This window comes from Saccostrea cucullata, unplaced genomic scaffold (assembly GCF_032062105.1).
Source record: "Saccostrea cucullata isolate Sc308-1 unplaced genomic scaffold, CSIRO_AGI_Scuc_v1 ctg686, whole genome shotgun sequence".
Taxonomy (NCBI): Eukaryota; Metazoa; Mollusca; class Bivalvia; order Ostreida; family Ostreidae; genus Saccostrea; species Saccostrea cuccullata.
The window spans coordinates 195821-218073 of record NW_026927755.1 but is presented as its reverse complement, the minus strand read 5'-3'; the positions used below and the strand labels follow the sequence as shown (position 1 = coordinate 218073).

Below are 22253 nucleotides of genomic sequence, written 5' to 3'. Positions count from 1 at the left end.
CTCAATTGCCATTTTAGATGTATTAATCTGTAAGGAAAACAACGAAATTTCAACTGATATATTTTATAAGAGTAATGACACTCATTGCATTTTGGATCTTCCCATCCACGACACATTCAAAGAGTAATACCTTACAACCTTGACCAACGAATATGCACAATAGTCAGTGAGAAATCATCGTATGGATGAATTGAAAATATATCTCACAGACCAACCTTATCCTTTAAGCTTAATTAACGACAGCATCAGAAAAGCAAAGGAACTAGACAGACAAGAATTTATTAATCCAACTCCTAATGATGAGGGAAAAATTAAAATATTACCACTATATCACAACTTACAATCCTAACAACCAAAATATAACTCCTATCGTTCAAAATCTGAACGAACTCCTCAAAACGGATGATGACCGTTCAAGGTAGCTCAGTCGGTAGACCGCTCGCTCCGTGATCGGGAGGTCGTGAGTTCGAATATCGGCCGCGACTGACCTAAGTCGATAAAAAAATGGGTAGCAACTGTTCCTTCGCCATGCGCTCGGCACTTTGAAGTGAAAGTTGCGGGTCCTTCGGATGAGACCTTAAAAACCGAGCCCCCGTGTCAGCGGCAGGCATTAAATTGGCACGATAAAGATTCCTCACTGCTCAATGGCCCTGAGTGCCGATTAAAGGTCAAAATTTGAAGCCCTTCACTGGCATACGGTGACGTCGAGAGGGACGTTAAACAATATACAATCAATCAATCAAAACGGATGAAGAAATGTCAACTGTTCTTTCAAAATTCAAGCTTTATAAACAGCAAAAGGCAGCCCAAAAACCTAAAATACCGTAAGATCAAACTCAGCGAACACATTGATAGATGCGGACAAGGAAAATTTAAAGTGTTTCCTTTCTACAAACTTTTTAAAGACAATATAACTGAAAGAAGAGAAATAGAGAAATTTTAGACCCAGTCTTAACTGTTTGATTTAATTTGTGACAAAACTTTCACACAGAGTGCAACTTTTCCATGTTCTCCAACTAAGAGTATAAACACAAGTTGGATTTGGTTTCAAAGGTGTGAACATACTGCAAGTACTTTATTGCTATCTGTCAGATTCAATTATATATAATGATTTTTAAAGTATTAATAGTTTTGTAAGACATTGCAGTAAGGATAAAATATGCATTTGTGAAACGTCTGAAGATATAATGAGCTAAGATATAAAGTCCTAACGTTTTAACCTGTGTTTTTGCTTTTTTTTATTTTGATATATATATATATATATATATATATATATATATATATATATATATATATATATATATATATATATATAGTTCAACCCCGGGCTGGGGCGGAAGTGAGTATCCTTGTAAAAGTGAATTTCTCTGTGCTTTCTATATATATATATATATATATATATATATATATATATATATATATATATATATATATATATATATATATATATCACAACGCCGAAATAAACTCAACCAGTTTCATTTCCAATCTTCAGGAGTTATACTAGTATTACATTGATTTCTCACTGACTATTGTGCATATATATATAGTAGGTGCACCTTTTCTTCGAACAACAATGAACCAGCAATCATCAATAGATGCAACAAGCCAAGATGCAGTACTTGTCCATACCTGACAGAGGGATCCAAATTTCAATTTAAAACTGGAGGCGAATTTACAATTAAAACATCAATGTCATGGACCAGCTCTTGTCTTATTTATGTGATAACCTGTGCCGGTTGTGGTGAAAATTATTTCGGCCAGACAGGAGACACCCTGAGACACAGAATGACCGTACACCGACAACAAATTAGGGAACCAAAATACGATGGAATTCTCGCGGCGCTGCCCTACACTACACGGTCATAGAATAGAAGTGAGATACAGGGCAGCGCCGCGAGAATTCCATCGGCATCGAAAGCAACTTTTTTGACTTGCCTAGATAGCCGAGCGGTCTAGCGCGCTGTTCCTGCACTGCTAGGAGACAGATTCCGAAGGTCGAGAGTTCAACCCCGGGCTGGGGCAGAAGTGGGTATCCATGTAAAAGTGAATTCTTTGTGCTTTCTATATTAATATTTCTTCACTTAGGGCAGTTATGTTAGTTTAAGAGTTGTTGTAAAATGTGCTTTATAAATAATCATTAATTTCATTACAACATGTATTGATAACAATCCTCTGTTAAAACTAATGTCCAAATAACTGTATCTCACTTCTATCCTATGACCGTGTAGTGAAGGGCAGCGCCGCGAGAATTCCATCGGCATCGAAAGCAACTTTTTTGACTTGCCTAGATAGCCGAGCGGTCTAGCGCGCTGTTCCTGCACTGCTAGGAGACAGATTCCAAAGGTCGAGAGTTCAACCCCGGGCTGGGGCGGAAGTGGGTATCCATGTAAAAGTGAATTCTTTATGCTTTCTATATATATATATATATATATATATATATACGGTCATCATCCGTTTTGCGGAGTTCATTCAGATTTTGAACGATAGGAGTTATATTTTGGTTGTTAGGATTGTAAGTTGTGATATAGTGGTAATATTTTAATTTTTCCCTCATCATTAGGAGTTGGATTGATTAATTCTTGTCTGTCTAGTTCCTTTGCTTTTCTGATGCTGTCATTAATTAAGCCTAAAGGATAAGGTTGGTCTGTGAGATATATTTTCAATTCATCCAGACGTTGATTTCTCACTGACTTTGTGCATATTCGTCCGTCAAGGTTATACTATATATATATATATATATATATATATATATATATATATATATATATATATATATATATATATATATATAATGGAAAATATGTATGATTGAAAAACAAATTACCTCCAATATCAAGTACCATGACTTTAGTTCCACATTTTAATATATCCTTAGTGTTTGACCCCCATATTTCTGAATATCTACTGTACATCACCAATGCATCGGTTTCCGTAACAATTAAAAGTGCCTGTCTACTTATACCAGCCTGAAAAAGCCATAGAAAACTTTTTGGTAGGTTCTAGCATATTTCGTTCTTTTTTATTTGAATGTTATTGTCAATTTTAGGATGGGGATAACAATTTCACAAATGAAAAGGCTTAAGTTATGTACATGTATATATGGTGGTGTTTCAAATTAATTAAAACGTCTATCAAAATTCACATAAGATGAAAAAATATTTTTCATAAAATACTGGTATGAAAACCACATTATGTTCACCCGACAGGTCATTGACAAGTTTGACGATTGTGCCAATGAATTGATTCTGATTTCTTCTAATAAATATGCATGTGATGTAATAAAAATTACAAATGACCCATGGGCCTAATGGCTCACCAGAACAAATTGTCTAAAACAATTCAGAAATCGTATAAGTATTGAAAAATTAAATATAAAAGTGAACACAACATCCCCCTTCGAACACACACACTTGAATCTAGACTAACTGATGGTGCTTTCATATCTCTTTGAGTAATCATTGTCTTAGAAGGTTTTTTTTCTATATGTTTGATCTTTTATTGTAGTCACACCCTATCCCAAGGGGACATGATTTGAACAAAGGATCACTTCATTATAAATAGGGATCTGACCTATAGGATCGGACTTGGTTTTATTCTCTACCAAAAGCTTGTCGATTTCCGTTCTCACTGCTGGTAAAGTGCGAATCGAGAAAATCTTGGTTTCGGACACCAGCTACTATTGGTTTACATCAATGAGGCAGTCTATGTCAACTTCATTATCAGAAATTATAGTACATTTGATAATGACGTAATTATTAATGTCCAGTATGGTTTCATGCAGTAGAATTCCTTGTTGGTTGAATACAAATAAGGAGCAATTCCGTAAATGCTTTAGATTACACTCGTTTAATGTATTTTACTAGATTATTCATATTTGCTTTTAAAGTGGTAAACTCGATTAACACTACATTATTTGTGTTAAAAGTGATATGAGTAAATACTATATGAATCATTTATGATTTCCTGTTTCTTTTATGCTTCACAAGATTAAAACTTTTGATGCAATATAGAGTTTTCTGATAATATTGCGAGTATGGTTGCTGTATGTGCGACTCTTGACACGTGTAATTGCTACGTTTGGCTTCTGTTCTGTTTCATGAAGTGCGACGTTTTACTGCTGTATCATAAATTTATTGTTACCTGAGAAATACGTTTAAATTTAATATTGACACATCAGATAGTGCAAATTTCTTGAATAATCTCCCAAAATATATACCTCCAATTCGAGGATTGGTTGCTTCTATCAAAAAATTAAAAATATATTGCATATATATACCCCCCCCCCCAACATAAATTGTTCTATTATGTGAAAAAATAAAGGATTCAAAAATGCAAAATTCACTCTGGTTAGTTTTATATTGGATAACATTCTTAAAAATCATGAAATTGTTTTACTAAAAGTATGTTTCTGGAGTATTTATGTTCATTAAGGTTCTATCCAAAAGTTAAATTTTAAATAATTCTAGATTCATGTTGTATTCAAGTCATCTTCGATTTACTATCTAGAACTTTAAAGCTACAACTTTCTATGCATGCAGAAGAAACAAAAATGACCTTGGAACCCCATCACCCCACCCAAGGAAAAAAGATTGACCTCTCATTAATAAGAATGGGAGTCATGACCCTTCATGTATTTGAAGGGAATAGACGTTGATGCATGTCATGACCCTTCATGTATTTGAAGGGAATAGACGTTGATGCATGTAAGAGTGTTTTACTTTTACATCCCCTCCATGAATAGTTTTAACCTTTGACTTGGAAAGATGGCATTAAATATTTCCGATGATCAACTTCTATGGAATATTTTAATATCTCAAACAAAATATTCTTATATTTGAATGACATAAAGACACCGGTCTATTTATTAAACATACAGACCCGTGACATTATTTTTCAATGTATATGTAGGAAAGATGAGGATCGCAGATGATTGACAACCCCAAAAAATGTTCAATCTCGGAAGAACACAGCTCCAAAACTGTAGAGTGTAGTGTTAACTTATGGTTTTCATGTTTTCATCTTTGACTATAAAGACTTAATTATAAAACCATAACTCTGTCGTTCTGAAGCTAGGAAGAGCAGTCCTTCTTTATCGTGTGTTGGGGACCTTTCTCTAATTATTCCATTTTTCCACAACGGCCATCTTTGCTATCGGAGGGTTTCTCATATGCTACTCTCTGCATAAACTGAAGAAAGTAGCGTATTAGAAACCCTTGGCTAGCGAAGATGACAACGGCTGGGTTTGCAAACCTCACGGTTAGCTGCAGAACTATATCTTTACAAAGACGGGAGAGATGGAAAAAATGTATACCGGTATTTATTGTGCATAAAAGTGTGCTGCTTCTCGGATTCAAACTGCCACTTTCAAAAAAAAAATTCTTACTGGGTATTCCAAATAAATTCCTTTACAATTTTCACTTACTACTTCCACAACAAATATCTGTTGTAAATAACCCTCCATGAAATTGAGACCAGCCAATTTCGCATTTTTTCTGCAGATGACAAGAGGCAAATCGTTTCAATTGTAACATGCTTCGTGAAGAATTCTAGAGGTCATGATTTTTTTTGGCTTTTGTGCAGTTGAGATAAGAATTTGGAGGAATTAATCCAGTACCAATCGCAGCTTTTGGGCGCAATTTTTTAACAGATTTTTGTTTGGGTGGCACTGTAGCACTTCGGTAGTCTATATCATTTTTTTCTCAGACCAGCAAGTTTCAGAAATGCAGCTACCTTACGGTTACAAAAAAGTGGGGGGGGGGGGCATATCTACATAAAAAATTAAAACCATGAATCAAAACTAAAGCTAAAGACTATTTTCAGGAAATAAAGTACACCCCAACTGGCATACTACGTGCCTGAGATATAACTGGATAAATGTAGACTACACGCAACACAATTCCTAGGATGCAAACATCAAGCTTTGAACAAATATAAATTGCAAGGAAAAAATCACCAGTATACATTCGTTTACTGCTTTAAAAAGTTTGATCGCTTGATCACGACATTCGTATATGTATACCTGGTGCAGTTTTAAATTATTTGGTGTCATTATCTTGCTCATTTATACTATATCACTCCATTTAAAAGTAAAAAGAATATAACAAATAACACAATATCCGCGTAACAAGAATTGATGGAACATTTCGTATTGCTGTAAGAAATGGCTAGAAATGACAATAAACTACAAAAACTATTATCCTTTTCATGCAATTTTGAATAATTTCAGAATATTCACTTTAAGTAACATAAACCAACAGTCTCAGAGACGTAAACCAGTTGTCGCATTTACACAAATAAAAAGTCGCCTGTGTCAAAATTTTACAGAAATCAATTGTAGCGCCTACAAATTGAATTTGCTAGTTATTGACTAATTCCATGAAAATAATTAATGTGAAGCACATTGTTTGTGTCCACGGCATAAAATAACGTTGAATTAAAGTTAACTTTGCCCTCTTAACTGTCCACTCAGTCCTGTAGACTTAATGCATCATTCGAATGCGAGTACATGAAAAACACGCTGTAAACAGCCTCTTACATGTAATGTTTCGATATTGAGAATTTTTGGGGGTATTAAAGCAATTCAATCGCTTAACATTTTAATAAATTTGCCTTCTAAAAAGTGATTTTTATTGTTTTATATCAAAAAATATGTATTTAACCAGATATTTCACAGGTGCCAATAGTAGCTGGTGTCCGAAACCAAGATTTTCTCGATTCGCACTTTACCAGCAGTGGTTCTGATTAATGACGTTAGGCTGAATACATATAACAATATGTTTTCCTAAATCTTTATTTCAGTTAGTAGAGGTAGAAGGAACCCTTTCATTGATTTTCTGAGTTTGTTATCTCCAAATGTAATAATTGATATTTGTCTTTACTTCTCATTGTGCTTTAAAGGTAATGTCTTCTGTCTCTGAAATTCTATTCTTTATGTCTAGGCTATTTATCCGTGGATATAATAAAAATTTGACAATGTGTACAAATTATATAGGCCTAAATGAAATCCAAGGAGTGCATTTACTGAAATATGTAGCCAAAATCAATGTGATTAAATTCTAAGGAATATACATTTGAAATTCATTGCAGCTCAATGCTGCCAAGAAAACCCGTATTGAGTAACACATAGTGAGTTATTCTTGTCCTCGGAGAAAGTGTGCTTATACTGAGGTTCGTTCCACTTGACTGACAACTGTACATTGGATTGTTACGATTTGATATCTCTTTAGTGTTCTTATATCAAGAATGGGCATGCATAAGGGATATATAATTGAAGGAAAAATACACAAGTCTATAAAAAAAATTAAGTCTTTGAAAAGGTGAAATTTAAAACTTTAAAAGTGTTGTACTCGAACCCCCGACTTTAACAAGAGCGTCTCCAAGGTATAAAAGTCAGCGCATATATCAAATGAGCTAGTCTGACTATAACACTGAATCGCATAAATTTAAAGCAGATTATGAAAATCTGGTTTCCTTATTTTTTGTAGATTTTTTGTGAATCTCGACCCCAATATCATAATTTTATTTAGGGGCAGGCCTGCCCTGATGGACTTCAAGGCCAAAATTCATGCAAAAATCAACGCTTTAAAGGACTAAATGGTGTTTCTATCAACTTTGGAGGTTTATTGTAAAGTTGGAAATAGTTATTTTAGGAATTAAATACAAATTTAAAAAATTTAGACATATTTATACGGTAGAAAACAACAAATAAAGATTGATTTTTAAATTCACTTTTTCCGGGAAATTGTTCTCTCCTATAGGTCAATTCTTTTGTTAAAGTGAATACATCCTTTGAATATACCTTACCTGGGAAGAAGATTTTTTAAAAATAATTTCAATCATGGGTCGAGCCAGCTCTCTACTAACTGAGCTACTGAGTGAAAGTCTCGTTTAAAATCAATATTTCGCAAAATCCACAGTCGATTTAATGACCTTATCAGCAAATACGATATATGATAAAATTAGGTGAATGGCGTTTTTCATACAAATTGTGAGGACATTTTTTACACTAAATTGTCTACAGATTTTCAGGTTTTCCTGATCAGGACAAAAGCACTTAACGATTTGACCGGTTAAGAGAGGATGCTTACTTCTACAAGGCTACTGATCCCACGGTTTGGTGTTTTAGAGGCCCGAGTTTGATCTGCTCCTGCTTTACATTGTTTCAATGGACTTTTGAACATGCTTATTGTTCGTTGTAAACGATTGAAGAGTTGTAGTCATCTAGTTTGATGTACAATTTAGATGTTAGTTTGCCCTTATTGTGTATAGTCAATAGGCAACCAAATATGCAATAGATGGGGCTTAATTTGTGGTGACTTTTATTTCGAACTCACTAGGGCGTCAACGTATCAATGGAAGTGACTTTAGACCATTAGATAATAGTATTACCTCCATCCATTACACCAGAGGATGCTTCCATATAACTATGACCAATCATGGTATTGCTGTTCTAAAGAAGAAAATATTTGAACATTTTCCTATGCACTCCTATGTTAAAATTTGATACCCCAATGTGGCACCATCCTACCCCAGGGGTTTATGATTTGAACAAACTTGAATTTACACTACCCAAGGATGCTTCCACATAAGTTTCATCTTTCTTGCCCTGTGGTTCTTGATAAGATATTAACGCCGTTGGATCCTGATATTTAAAGTCTTAAACATTTTTTGCCAAGTATATTTTTAGTTTATACATCATAGTTTTATTAAATTCAGATCAAAAAATGGGGGTCAATATGCTTCTTTTGGCGCTACAGTACATTTAATATTACCTTTTTGCACTGAAATTTGTGTCTTAATTAAAAATTACATCTTCGACGTTTTCCCTGCAATATTTTTATCCAATTAAAGCATGTAACAAAATGAAAGACACTTTAAAATTGTGACTAAAAAAATGTTTCTAATTGCTTCGCATAATCAATTATCTGACCTTTCTGCACTAATAAAATGTTATTTTTCTACCATTTAAAATTTAATAAGCAAGAAAATTATTTTAAAGTCTTAAACTTTTTATGAAATAAAGCAAATGGGTCAAAGTTATCTTAAATATTTAGAAAAGAATATCAAAAGTGGGGGTAGATAATGTAAATTTGCAGATATTACTAAAAAAGTGTCAATTTTACGTTAAAATTGGCTCAATTTTTTCCCGGATTTTCAGGATATATTGACTATATTTGTCACACTTCGTTGAAAGAATTCATAAGAAATAATTAAATAGATATTTCAGAACAAGAAAACCACATTTCACTGCAAAAAAAACCCCAGTTTTGTCTGCAACAAGAATGGAAAAATAGGCATCTAAAATTAACAGTACTGTTATAGTTCAGAAGTGAAAAAAATGATCATTTTCTTCTAAAAAAACATTCCGCCACAAAATATAGTTCCAAGCTTAATTTTACTTGAATGGAATTTAATCGCAGTTTTTTTTTTTTATTGAATATAGTTCAACTTGCATTGTAGAAGTCTGATAATGTTATAACTTAAAAACGATGCAGACTTTTATAAATGAAGGACAGGACCAAAATCCAATAAAAAGCTCAGGATCGAACGTCCTTAAAATATTTTCCTATATATTCCTGTTATACTTTGATCCTCCATTGTGGCCCCACCCTACGCCCGGTGGTCATGATTTGGAAAAAATTGAATCGACACTATCTGTGGGTGCTTTCACATGAGTTTCATCTTTCCTGACTCAGTGGTTCTGGAGAAGATTTTTTAAGATGCTATCAATTTTTCATTAATTCATAATTATCTCCCCTTGGAAGAGGGCATGGCCCTTTATTTGAACAAACTTGAAATCCTTTCACCCAAGTTTGGTTGAAATTGGCCCAGTGATTCTTGAAAAGAAAATGAAAATGTGAAAAGTTTGCGCCGACAACGACGACGACAGACAACGTACAAGTTTTGATCAGAAAAGCTCACTTAAGCATTTGGCTTAGGTGAGCTAAAACTGTTCAGAGGACCAGCTGTCCATTCTCATCAAGCAAAAAAATTCCTGCTGAATGTCCAAGACTAAATTAAAAGTATTTCCGAACATGTAATACAGCTTCCAAAATATTAGGCCTCTTGTGCATAATCAGAAGCATGAACCTTGTACTGTGAATCTTTGGTAGAGAGATAAATGTTAAATATATCAAGCAAACATATTATTATGTAAAAAAGTAAAATTCTCAAAAGTGTAACGAATTTCCAATATTTGACCATCAGTCGTATGCTTGAGCCATAATCAGAGTTCTGTAGTCATTAATTTAAAAAAAAATTCATAAAGAAAAAAACCCAATATTTTACTTTCTTAGCCACATCAAGGGGTTTAAACTTTACACAGGTGAGACGTGAATATTACAACTTTAATTGGCAAAGGTTAAGAACCTATTCTTAATCATTCTCTTTGTCTGCTAGTTATCCTTGAGTAAAATAGTCTTTCAAAGATGGTGTACAAGACATGACCAATTTGGAACCCTCCCCGCAGCCGAAACCTTGGGCCAAGGGACCATAAATTTCACAATGTTGGCTGATTAGTTTCATACAAATTGTTAGGTCTTTGTTTTAAATTTGACTACGAAATGTCTACTTGATCAATACATAGGCCCAGGGATCACAGCTTCTTTAATATTTTGCCATATCCCAGGCACGTTATTATTGTCAGGGATAACAACTACATTATAACATATAAATACTTAAAAAATGACTATTCTTTGAAATACTAGTACCTTTGTTGCACAGTCGCACAAAAATTGTTTTCCTTTGTTGTTCCACAATGATGATACAGTAAGAACCCAGTGCATATTGATGTCTTCTTTTTTATAGCCTCTACTGTTTAAGTCGTTGAAAATCTCTTTCATTATATATTCTATTGCTTTAGCCACAATATCCATGGCATCAAACTCCTTCTGTGCATTAACAGCATGAAGAACATGCTTTGATCTTGTTTTATCCTATAGCAAAAATAGCTGACATAAATTTTATTTCAAATAGATGTCCGATGGGAAATATAAAATTAAATCTGGATGTGCTGCACAAATACGAGGGTAAATGAAAACCTATCAATTATGGATAAATGCATTCTACTCTCAATTGTTTCCAAATATGTTTAACAGCATTGGATTTTTTTTTATCAGGATGGCCTTTACAAGATTATTATTAAAATGCATGAATCTTGGAGAACACTTAATATTTTTTTCTGTCTATAAAGACTCTTATTTTAAATACCCTATCTACGCACCTTCCTAAAATATTTTGAGAGGTCCTTAATAAATTTTGAAAAGAAGTAGTATTCCTCTTGAATGTTCTCTGCATCCCTTTCTGCATACGAGTTTTCAGCTTCATATCCAAAGTTTATGCAATTCAAGTTTTTATCTAAAAGAATTTCTGTGCCGGTTCTCAAGGTCTCAAGCTCTGAAGAATACCATTTATTTAAGATGATACTTCCAACAGGATCTTTCCAAAACTGCTCATAATAAGAATAACAATATCCGGAGTTTGTTGTTCCCAGTTCTATACTCGCACCAATCTTTTTCTTGTATCCTTTTCCATTAAGATCCAGACCATCTGTTTTAATTTTATACAGGAAACATTTAATTTTCTATGCTGTAATTTACTGCATTTACAAATTAAAATTTTTGGATGTAATACCATTAAGCTTTATTTCCTACAAATTAAGAATGGCAATGGAATTTGATATAAGACTGGAATTCCACGAAAAGCTTCAGTAACAAACTCTTTTAAAATCACGAAGAAAGGAGTAAACGTCAACAAGACCCTATGCATTTTAAAATAATACCGGTAGTAAACCATATACCATAAATAAATAAAATAGTATGTATTAAAGATTATAGTTATGTAATCACTCTCATTATCTTTAGTATTTATAGCATATGCATTCAGTATTGAAACAAATGTGTGTCAACTAACCCTCATTCCTCTTATCTTGGCCTTGCTTTGTCGTCACAGATACATATTGTAAATCTAAAAATAAATGACTTTAAAAATACATATACAGGGTAAATACATCTGATGTGCGGCATGATTTTTCGTACATAAAAAATTATAAAGTGACACTGCAACATATTAGAATCTGATTAGAAAATAAACGATAAGTATCTAATAGGTATTTAATCATGATTTAAAGATGCACCGAAACAAACACAATTTATCACTAATTAATTTTTGTAGACATATTCTATTTTTCTTTCTTTTTTACCGTTTGGATTTTCTCCGACAAGTACATTTTCTATGTCCTCCTCTGAAAATATTTCATATGTAAAATGAAACATACTGTGCTAGAAACTTTGCATCTAACAACAGAGAAATCGGTTAATTTGCATCTAATACCATGTCCATGTTTATATGGTCAGGAATTTAAAAAAATTGACCAGGTGTTGTGCCTACCTTTGTCGTCAGAGGCTGAATGGTAAGGAGGCTCTCGTAGCATGGGTTCATTTTCTGCTAATTTTTCTCTTTTTGTTGTTTCTTGAAAAAAATGTTTCGAAGGGATATTTTCATAATAATATGCAAAATGAAAAACTGTGACAGTGCATGTGTATAGAGTGTAGCTAATTTATGAATCGTAAAATATGAATTTACCAGAGACACAATAATAATAATTTGTTTCGTTCACATTGTTGTTTTATAACACCAAATACACAATAGAGGCTTAAATCTTGTACCAAAATGTAAAAAAAAAACTTCAAAGGATTCAGAGTCAATCAGGAATTGCAAAGGATTCAGAGTCAATCAGGAATTGATGATTAAGCATCATTGAAACAATTGCTCAAAAAGATCATGGCATATTTTTTAAATCCAAATTCTGACTAGTTCTGTACTCGGCCAAGGATCAGCATATTCAATGATTAAAATTTAGGAAAAAAAAACAAATTGCTTGTTGTTAACTGAGGAAGTCGGGGAAAAATGCAACATCCCTGTAAGTTCAAACAGATTTATATAAATACATGTAAGGATGTAAGAAATTTTAAGTGAGAAAAAGTTTGAGGCTATCCCTGCAAAATAAAACGGAAATATTCTGTAAGTGTAGCGACATGATCGAATATTTTCATCTAACTTAGGAATGTAGAGAAAACCAAAATGGCTTTATGTTATCCTGGCGTAATCCAAAGCTTTCTGCTGCCCTTGTCTTGGCCACTCCCGGATTAATTCTTGGTAATGGGTGGGCGGAAAGCCCAGAAGCTCCGTTGAATCGATTGATCAAAATTAGTACAGATTTCGACACAAAGTATGTTTTATTTACACACTGAATTGTCTACGGAATATCCTTTTTGTCCAAGAAGAACACCGTGGATGTGACCTATCGACATGGGGATGCTAACTCCTTCATGGCACCAGTTCCTACCCATAATGTTTTACAGGCCTGCGCACTCATGAAACTCATAATGTAAGGATACATTAGTAGTATAGACAAGATAGCATGGTCAAAATAGCAAGATTTCACGCGCATGCACGTGCGCTTTGCTCTGATTGGCTGAAACTAAAGTATCAATAACTTTCTTGTTTCTTATCATAATCCTTTGAAATTTTGAACATAGTCCTACATTATAATGATCTACCGCATGATATATAAGAATTTTCATGAAAGCATGCGCATGTGCGTGTGCTGCAAGCTGATTGGCTGAAACTTTAAATGGCTATATCTCCTTTGTTTTTTGATGAAATTCTTTGAAATTTAAAATATAGTCATGCACTGGGATATCCTACAAAATGATATAGAAAAAATATCATGAAATCACGCGCATGCACGTGTGCTGCAATTTGATTAGTTGAAACTTTAAATTGCTATTTCTCCTTTGTTTTTTGACGAAATTCTTTGAAATTTAAAATATAATCGTGCATTAGGATATCCTACAAAATGATATTAAAAAAAATCATGAAATTACGCGCATGCACGTGTGCTGCAATCTGATTGGCTGAAACTTTAAATGGCTATAATTCCCTTGTTTTTCAACCAAACAGGATGGGATTTAGAACATAGATAGATGTAAGGGACTCCTACAAGAAGGTATGATCATCATGCACGTGCACGCACGTGCGTGCATTTGAAACGAGTATATCTAAAACTATTCTTGAAAGACAAGATGATATGGTCATAACGCACATGCATTCACATGCGCTTGGGTGCAATGCTAAAAATTGAATATAATTGGTATCCTTCTGGAAAAACGTTGTTAAAGTCAAAAATGCACAGAGCTTGTCTTATTTAATGAAGCTTACAGGGAATATGGCACCGAAAGGGAGTTGGGGAGCGTTTGGGGAACATCTGTAACGGTTCCCGTTACAATTAGCACTAGTTTGTTTTTATGACTAAATAACTTTACTCGAGAGAGAGTATAATCTATATCTATCATAGGACAATATTGCATATTCCTAAAGGGAATATAGAGTAAATCAAATTGGTTTTATGTTATTTTTGACGTAACTCAAGGCCTTCAACTACCCTTATTATAAGCAATCCCTGACAATAGTGGAAAATCGAGAAGCTCCATCGAAGACAGGATTTACGTTTAGTGCGCGTTCGTCGAAAAAATAGTTTATATACATACTAAAATACCCATAGATTTTTTTTCGTTATCCCGTGCACACGTTGGGTGTGATCAATCTAAACGGAATGCTAATTCTTTCATGGCACCCAACTCTCGTGTTTTTACAGGTCTGAGTTTGCTCAGCTTTTGAATTGTTCTGTTTCATTGTATTTTGAGCTTGATTACAGTTCGTTATCTCCATTTTTCATTTATGGAAATCATGAGCTAAAAATGCTGCTCTGGATCATAATAATCCGGATATTCGTCAGTTAGTTAAGAAGAACATGGCGAAACCAAAAAAGTCACAAAAACATTAAACTTCACCAGATTTAATTACTAGTAAAAGAGAAATTTAAAGTTTCTCAATTTAACTTAATGTAACTTAATTTCAATCAAACAGCAGGCTTGCTTATGAAGCTTTCTCAAGACTGTCTTATCTTAGGACGAAAATACGACAGATCTTAGTCTTCAGTGAGGTCTTCGGTGATACCTATTATTATAATATAATACACTGTATTGGCATGCATTTATCCGTTTCAAAAGGATAACAGAAAGTAATAAAAGAAAATGCATTTATTAATTAATGTGCGAATCATGTTTAGGTGTTAAGGTCATAAAACGACAACTGGGGCGGATGCTGAGGCTCTACCCCTCTAATTCCATTGTAGACAAAGAGAAGGGAAGATTGATATACATACTGGGACGAAAATGATATCTTGCAAAAATACTATTACTTATTTTTATTTGTCTCCATATGTGGATGATAACAATATCTATATATTATTGTGTTAATTTTTTTATTGTTTATTCAAAAGAGAATACATCAATTAAATCTCTTTTTTCCAATTTACTTTTCTATAGTAATACAAATATCTAAAACAAGAGTCCCATGGGCCACATCGCTCACCTGAGAATCTTTGACCATTCTGTTTTTTACCAGATTTCCCCCTTGTAATACATATTGTGACCCCACCCTTACCCAATGATCATAATTTAAACAATTTGAAATCTACACTACCTCAGGATGCTTCCACATAAGTTTTAGCTTTTCTGGCCCAGTGGTTCTTGAGAAGAAAATTTTTAAAGATTTTTTCTATATTTCTACATAAAAATTTGATTCCCTACTGTGACCCCGCCCTACCCCCGGGGGTCATGATTTGAACAATTTACAATCTACACTACCCCAGGGTGCTTCCACATAAGTTTCAGCTTTTCTTGCCCTGTGGTTCATGAGAAGAAGATTTTCAAAGATTTTTCCTATATATTTCTATGTAAAACATTGATTCCCCATTGTGGCCCCGCCCTACCCCCGGGGGTCATGATTTGAACAATTTAGAATCTACACTACCCCAGGATACATAAGTTTCAGCTTTTCTGGCCCAGTGGTTCATGAGAAGAAGATTTTCAAAGATTTTTTCTATATATTTCCTATGTAAAACTTTGATTCCCCATTGGGACCCCGCCCTACCCCCGGGGGGGTCATGATTCGAATAATTTAGAATCTACACTACCCCAGGGTGCTTCTACATAAATTTCAGCTTTTCTGATCCAGTGGTTCTTGAGAAGAAGATTTTTAAAGATTTTTCCTATATATTTCTATGTAAAACTTTGATTCCCCATTGTGGCCCCGCCCTACCCCCTGGGGGTCATGATTTGAACAATTTAGAATCTACACTACCCCAGGATGCTTTCACAAGTTTCAGCTTTATTGGCCCAGTGGTTCTTGAGAAGAAGATTTTTTAATGACCCCACCCTATTTTTGTCTTTTCTTGATTATGTCCCCTTGTGAGGGGACTTGGCCCTTCATTTTAACAATTTAAATTTCCCTTCACCCAAGGATCCTTTGTACCAAGTTTGGTCAAAATTGGCCCAGTGGTTCTTGAGAAGAAGTCGAAAATGTGAAAAGTTTACAGACGGAAGGACAGACAGACAGACAGACGGACGGACGACAGAGACAAAATGTGATCAGAAAAGCTCACTTGAGCCTTCGGCTCAGTTGAGCTAAAAATACATATAGATTCATTTTTGGGGGAGGGGGGTATTTTCGTGCAAGTTTTTTATATACTGAGTATATCACCGATCAATATATGAAAATTGGATAAGAATAGACTTACCCGCTAAAAATGTGTTAAAAATTGATAAAACGGCGATTACATAAAATTTTCCTGAAACATTTATTAATCATTTATTATAATTTTCAAGCGCGGATCCAATCATTTTCCTGGGAGAGACGGGGGGGGGGGGGGGGGGGGGGGGGGGGGTTCCCTCCCGATAAAGAAAAATCAAAGTCTGAATCTTTTTAAAAGCAAGGACAAAAAAAACATTACAAACCTAAAAAATTATTTTGAAAGGGGGAGGGGGAAGGTAAATTGCTTGCCTATATAAACATACATAGAGAATAATACATACCCTTTTCCATATCACATCCTGTATCAGCCCGAGACACCAATATCAGCCAGAGGGCCGAAGGCCCGAGGGCTGATATTGGTCGAGGGCTGATACAGGATGTGATGTGGAAAAGGGTATGTTTTATTATATGTGACGCGCCAAGCAAAAACCTCCCTTATGTCTATTATGACGTAACGTCAAAAGACGCGTCTAAAGTCAACAAGGTAAATGCGACGTAAAAACGTCTCCTTGAGAGAAACTCTCCGCAATAGAACAAGGGGATGTTGTTTTATTTATACAATAAGACAGATTCTTGGGTGTAATTTGATGTAGTTTATTTATTAAAAATTTATTCTCCGTCAAGTGGCTGTGTGATATCTCCTTTTCACAATTAAGTGTGTATTTTTTTAAAGATTTCCAGTGGTGGCTGAAAAATTCCCGTAAGGCCGTTTTTGAAATGAAGTTTGTTTGCCTTCTCCCTATTCGGGTTAAAAAATTACATTGGTAGGTAGGTCGAATTTTTTTTTTGTCAGAAATTTTCAGTGTTGAACAAGATTGAAGGCATTAAAATTGTTAATAGGATGAGAAAATCCCGGAATAAATTATTTAGTCTGTTCATTTTAAAAGGTCAAACAAACACGTTTTAAAAAATTTTTTTTAGCTTAATGTCCAGCTATTTCATCGTAATGTACATGCAATTTTAAAGGAGCATTAAACTAAGGTATTTTTATTTAAATAGCGATGCAATCAAATTTGACCTGAATTACTTCTCTTTTAATTATGGAATGAATTTAAGCCAATGTAAACGGTGTACATGTAAATTGGTTTGGGACAGTTAACGCTGCCTTTTATATAAATAAAACGTGAACTGTTATTGAAAAATATTTAAGTTTAGTTTTTTTTTTTTTAAAAGTATTCTCTATAGGTACGACACAGAGTATTTGATTTGGACACTTTTTCCGGAATTAGTTTTAGCTTTCTATAAAACGAATATTTTGAAGAAAGACCTTTTGAGCTTCTCAATTTATTTTATTGTTGAACACCTTCTCATGTTGTATAAAAAATGTAGAAAAAATTCTCCCCTTTCCCCCCCCCCCCCTTCCCTTTCTTCTGTGTCGCGTGTCTGCTTTATTTCTTTGGATACTTCGTGCTACATTTAATTTCGTATTGAATTTACGGATGCTCGCATACATTGTAAGTTACAGTCCCACTGTCTAAAATATTTCATGATTGAGAATTAAACAGATTGAACGTATGTTTATCGACCTTTTCATGATCTGTTTGATGAGGTTATACACAATACACCGAATGTAAAAATGGCAAACATGATACATCACTAAAATGTTATAATTAATTCAAATTGTTACAAATTCATACAATTTGTTTGAACAGTTTTAAAACTATTTTGTGCATGGTTTATCTACATGTACTAACGAAAATTCTGGAGTTCTGGATTCCCGAAAACAACATAATTTCGGTCATGTATAAAATCGCTGAATTAGGCTGTTGCATGTACATGTAGTAACGTCTCCGGTGCTCATCACATTCAGCCCTTTTTAAAACATCAATGCAGTATGGGAGTATAAATTAAACGTTTTAGAGGTTAAAGACTTTCTTTTTAATGATTTATTTTAACCTTTAGTATTAAGGATTATTTAACCTTAAGTAATTATTTCCCCGACAAAGACTTTACTACCAACATTTCACGATTTAACATCTACCCTGGAAAATAATAATCTTCTTTCCCTGTGTTGTATCGCAATTAAATGAATATGAATATGCGTTTCAAAATGATGAAAATAATAATCTTCTTTCCCTTTGTTGTATCAGAATTAAATGAATATGAATATGCGTTTTAAATTTATTAAATGTAAACATGTAACAAACTTTTACAACGTTAATAAATTTTTCCTGCAAAAGTTGCTTTGAACATGTACATGTATTGACAGTTTAATGCAAAATTAGTACGGTAGAAATCTGCTCAAAACATTGGCGTCGGAAGCAAAATGAAAGCTAGGGGGGGGGGGGGGGGGGGGGTAGGTATAAGGAATTTTTAAACCTTCCAAAAGACCTGACAAGCAATTAAAAAAAAAGGAAATGTGCATTGGTTAAACACGAAAATCCAATTATGTTGGAGGAGGGAGGGGGGGGGTAGGTTCGAACTCCAAACCTTTTTTTCCAAACACACCACTTTCCCCATTTTACGCCTATATTGCAACATGTCAATGGAAAGGGAAAGTGGGGGGGGGGGGGGCTAAGCCTACGCAGCAATGTCCAATGACTATATTAAGTATATCTTAATATAGAGAAAAAAAGGGGGCTAATCCCCTCCTACCCCCCTCCCTCCCCCCGGGTTCCGACACTTATGCAAAATATATTAATCCGATGTAATTTATATGCCTATATTTGTTCAATATATATGGAAGTTGGAGTATGTAAATACTTGTATCTGAATATATCATACTTAAGTCAATGATCAATTCGCTCTATATTCTATGATAAAGGATTTATCGAACATAAAAAATACATGTTGGTCGGCTTGAATATTGCGTGATTGATCAACTAACCCATTCATACAGCTTCTCGTGTATGTAAAAAAAATGTATAAATAACAAGAATTAAGTATTTTTAAGAAAAAAAAAATAACAAAAGTTACAGCTTAAGATGTGTGCCTTGTTCTTGTTTAATTAATTAAATCAGGTAATCAATTAAGCGTGAATGTCCATAGCTGAGACATGCCCCCTCCCGTTTACGATGATCGAAGAATATTACATGTAAAAATGTTTTACCCGTTCTCTTACTTTCTGTTGCTATTTTTGACATGCGTGTTTTAACCAATACTAAAATGTAACTAGCATTTAAAATGATTTAAATAAATCATAATGTGTGCATGTACTTTCTCAGGAAGGTAAAAGTGAAGCTAAGTATAAGCCTTACATTCTATTCCTGGAAATGAAGTTGTGGAGTGTACGTGTCACTTGTGGGATTCATATAAAATTTATATTCTGGTATTGTGGTTTGTTATTCGGCTTATATACAATGATCGGTTCAAAATTAATTCACGATTAACTTCATACATATAAATTGCAGATTTGTTTTTTAATTAACAAGATTTAAAAATACATATATGTTACTGGGTGGGGATGGATGTTACATTCTGATTCACTGAAAAGTACGCATGCAGACGCTTTTCTTTTTCGGATGTCGTTATGAAATCAGTCTTTCATTCACAATAAGAACTTGAAAGTTGTCAAATTTGTTTCCAATGCGTTTGTATAATTCAATAAATGCATGTTTAAATCAAATCAATGAAGATTAGGTGCATCAAATTTTAAAGTGTTCAATCATTATTTCTTGGTAATTTTTAATATATATGATTCATTTTTCCTGGCCTTCCGTTTCCTATTTTATATTTATGTTTAAATTATTGAAAAGAAATATATTTAGAAGAAAAGGATCAAACTCTTCTACAAGACTAGAGACAAATACAATTTGTTCTTGGGTGCAGAATATCTTTTCAATAAGCCAAGAAGTCCTCCGTATTAAAACATTCGAAACTAAAACATGCAAATAGTTATTTTGTGTTAAAAGAAATGATATTTTCCCTTTGCATATAAAACAGAAAACTGTCGCACTCTTTAAAAAATTTCAGGTACTATGACAATTCTTTCTATCTATTCGTAAATTGTATAGACTTATAATGACCTGGGGGTGTGGAGTAAAGACTGTCCCGAACTAAATACTTTGATAGTGTAACAGAGAAAATTACGTGCCTCTGCTTAATTGGGATAGAACCCAACGCCTCTGTGCTTTACCGAATAAGCTTAAGGGTTATCCCACTAGCGTAAGCTAGTAGGAAGCAGTACGTGTGTCGTTTGTACTACCACAATAGGACTTTTTTATCCAAATGTTGCAAAATTTCTTTTACTCTTGCAGTGATGTAGATTTCTGCCATTTTACTGTATTAAAACGCCATAAATTGGAAGATCTCCCAGGTTAAGAGAAGATTTTTTGATTTTGTCTTGAGTTTTTCCCTTGATGATCATTTCGGGCCCCCCCCCCCCCCCGTCATTCGTTTCTCAAAGATATACTTTAGAATGTTTATTTTCTAGTATTACGATGAAAATATCCTTAATTGTTGATACTTTGAAGGAAATCAAATCAAAAGTTTAATAATAATAAATATCATCAAATTATTATGAAGCTTTACGTCATTTTACGATTTTACGTTAAAAAATTCATGCAGTTAATGCACGCGTATACTGTACGTCAAAGTAAATATTCCGTCTTTGTCATGCGATTTTTTATACATTTATGTACAGAAATATATGTCATGTTATACATCAAAAGAAAGAGAAAGAAAAACTCTACAAGAATCAATAAAAAAACTGAAAAAGTCAAAATTCTTCGATAAGGGAGGTTTTTGCTTGGCGCGTCACATATTTATTACATACTTAGTAATAAAATACAGTTGAGAAGAAAATAAGTAAATAATCATGCATGGACTTCTTACATACATGTACATAGTCTAATGTCTCATAAGATTTGGGTTTGTTTCTATTTCTATTTCAATGCACTTGATTTGTAATTTGAAAATATTCTATAGTATTACATGTATTTGTAAATTAAGATTAACCTTATTTTCAAAAAGTTAAAATTAAGAGAATATGAACCCACCAAAAATTGTGTATGAGTACAAGTACTGTTATTGTGGTTTAATTTACTAAGGGTGTGATATTGACGTCACAATAGCCGTATCAGCCCTGCAGGGCGGATATGGATTTGCAGGGCTGATACGGATATCAGCCCCGCAAATCCATATCAGCCCTGCAGGGTTGATACGGCTATTGTGACGTCAGCCATATCGCATATGCAAAAAACCTGTATTTATTACTAAGTGTGTAATAAAAAAGAGTATCGTTTGAAATGTTCGCGGACAAGTTCTATCCTGAGCTCGCAATTTCCATAGATCCGGTAAAACTCTCCAGATAAACACTGGGCATGCTACTTTTTCGCACATTTATATCACAGACTTTTAACTGAAATTAAGAATTGCACAGTTGTAGCGCAAAAAGACTAATGATATTTTACCTGTGTCTACAGTATTCATAATACCTCACTTGGTTAAATTTTGAATTAAATTATAGGATATATGACTGTTTTACAGTCATTTTTAAATAATCAACGCTTTAAAACAAACCCAAGAAAATTAGGACGCTATTGAACGTCATGGGGCACCTTGCTACAAAAAATTTATATGTGCAGACAAGAAAATGTCTTTTTAAAATGCTTCTAGATGCAGCTGGGAATTGCCAACACGTGCAAAGGACAGAG

At 33.8% G+C, this 22253-nt stretch overlaps 1 protein-coding gene across 1 annotated transcript in view; it reads right to left on the bottom strand.

Annotated features, from left to right (window-relative positions):
* The window catches only part of LOC134275453 (heat shock 70 kDa protein 12A-like), a 36170-nt gene that overhangs the window by 6000 nt on the left and 7917 nt on the right, over positions 1–22253 (bottom strand). The window contains exons 8-13 of the mRNA XM_062757731.1: positions 12391–12471; positions 12203–12244; positions 11914–11967; positions 11225–11550; positions 10713–10937; positions 2828–2969 (exon numbers count right to left, since the gene is read on the bottom strand). Of these exons, the coding sequence (XP_062613715.1) occupies positions 2828–2969; positions 10713–10937; positions 11225–11550; positions 11914–11967; positions 12203–12244; positions 12391–12471 (870 nt within the window). The remainder of the gene's footprint in view (positions 1–2827; positions 2970–10712; positions 10938–11224; positions 11551–11913; positions 11968–12202; positions 12245–12390; positions 12472–22253) is intronic.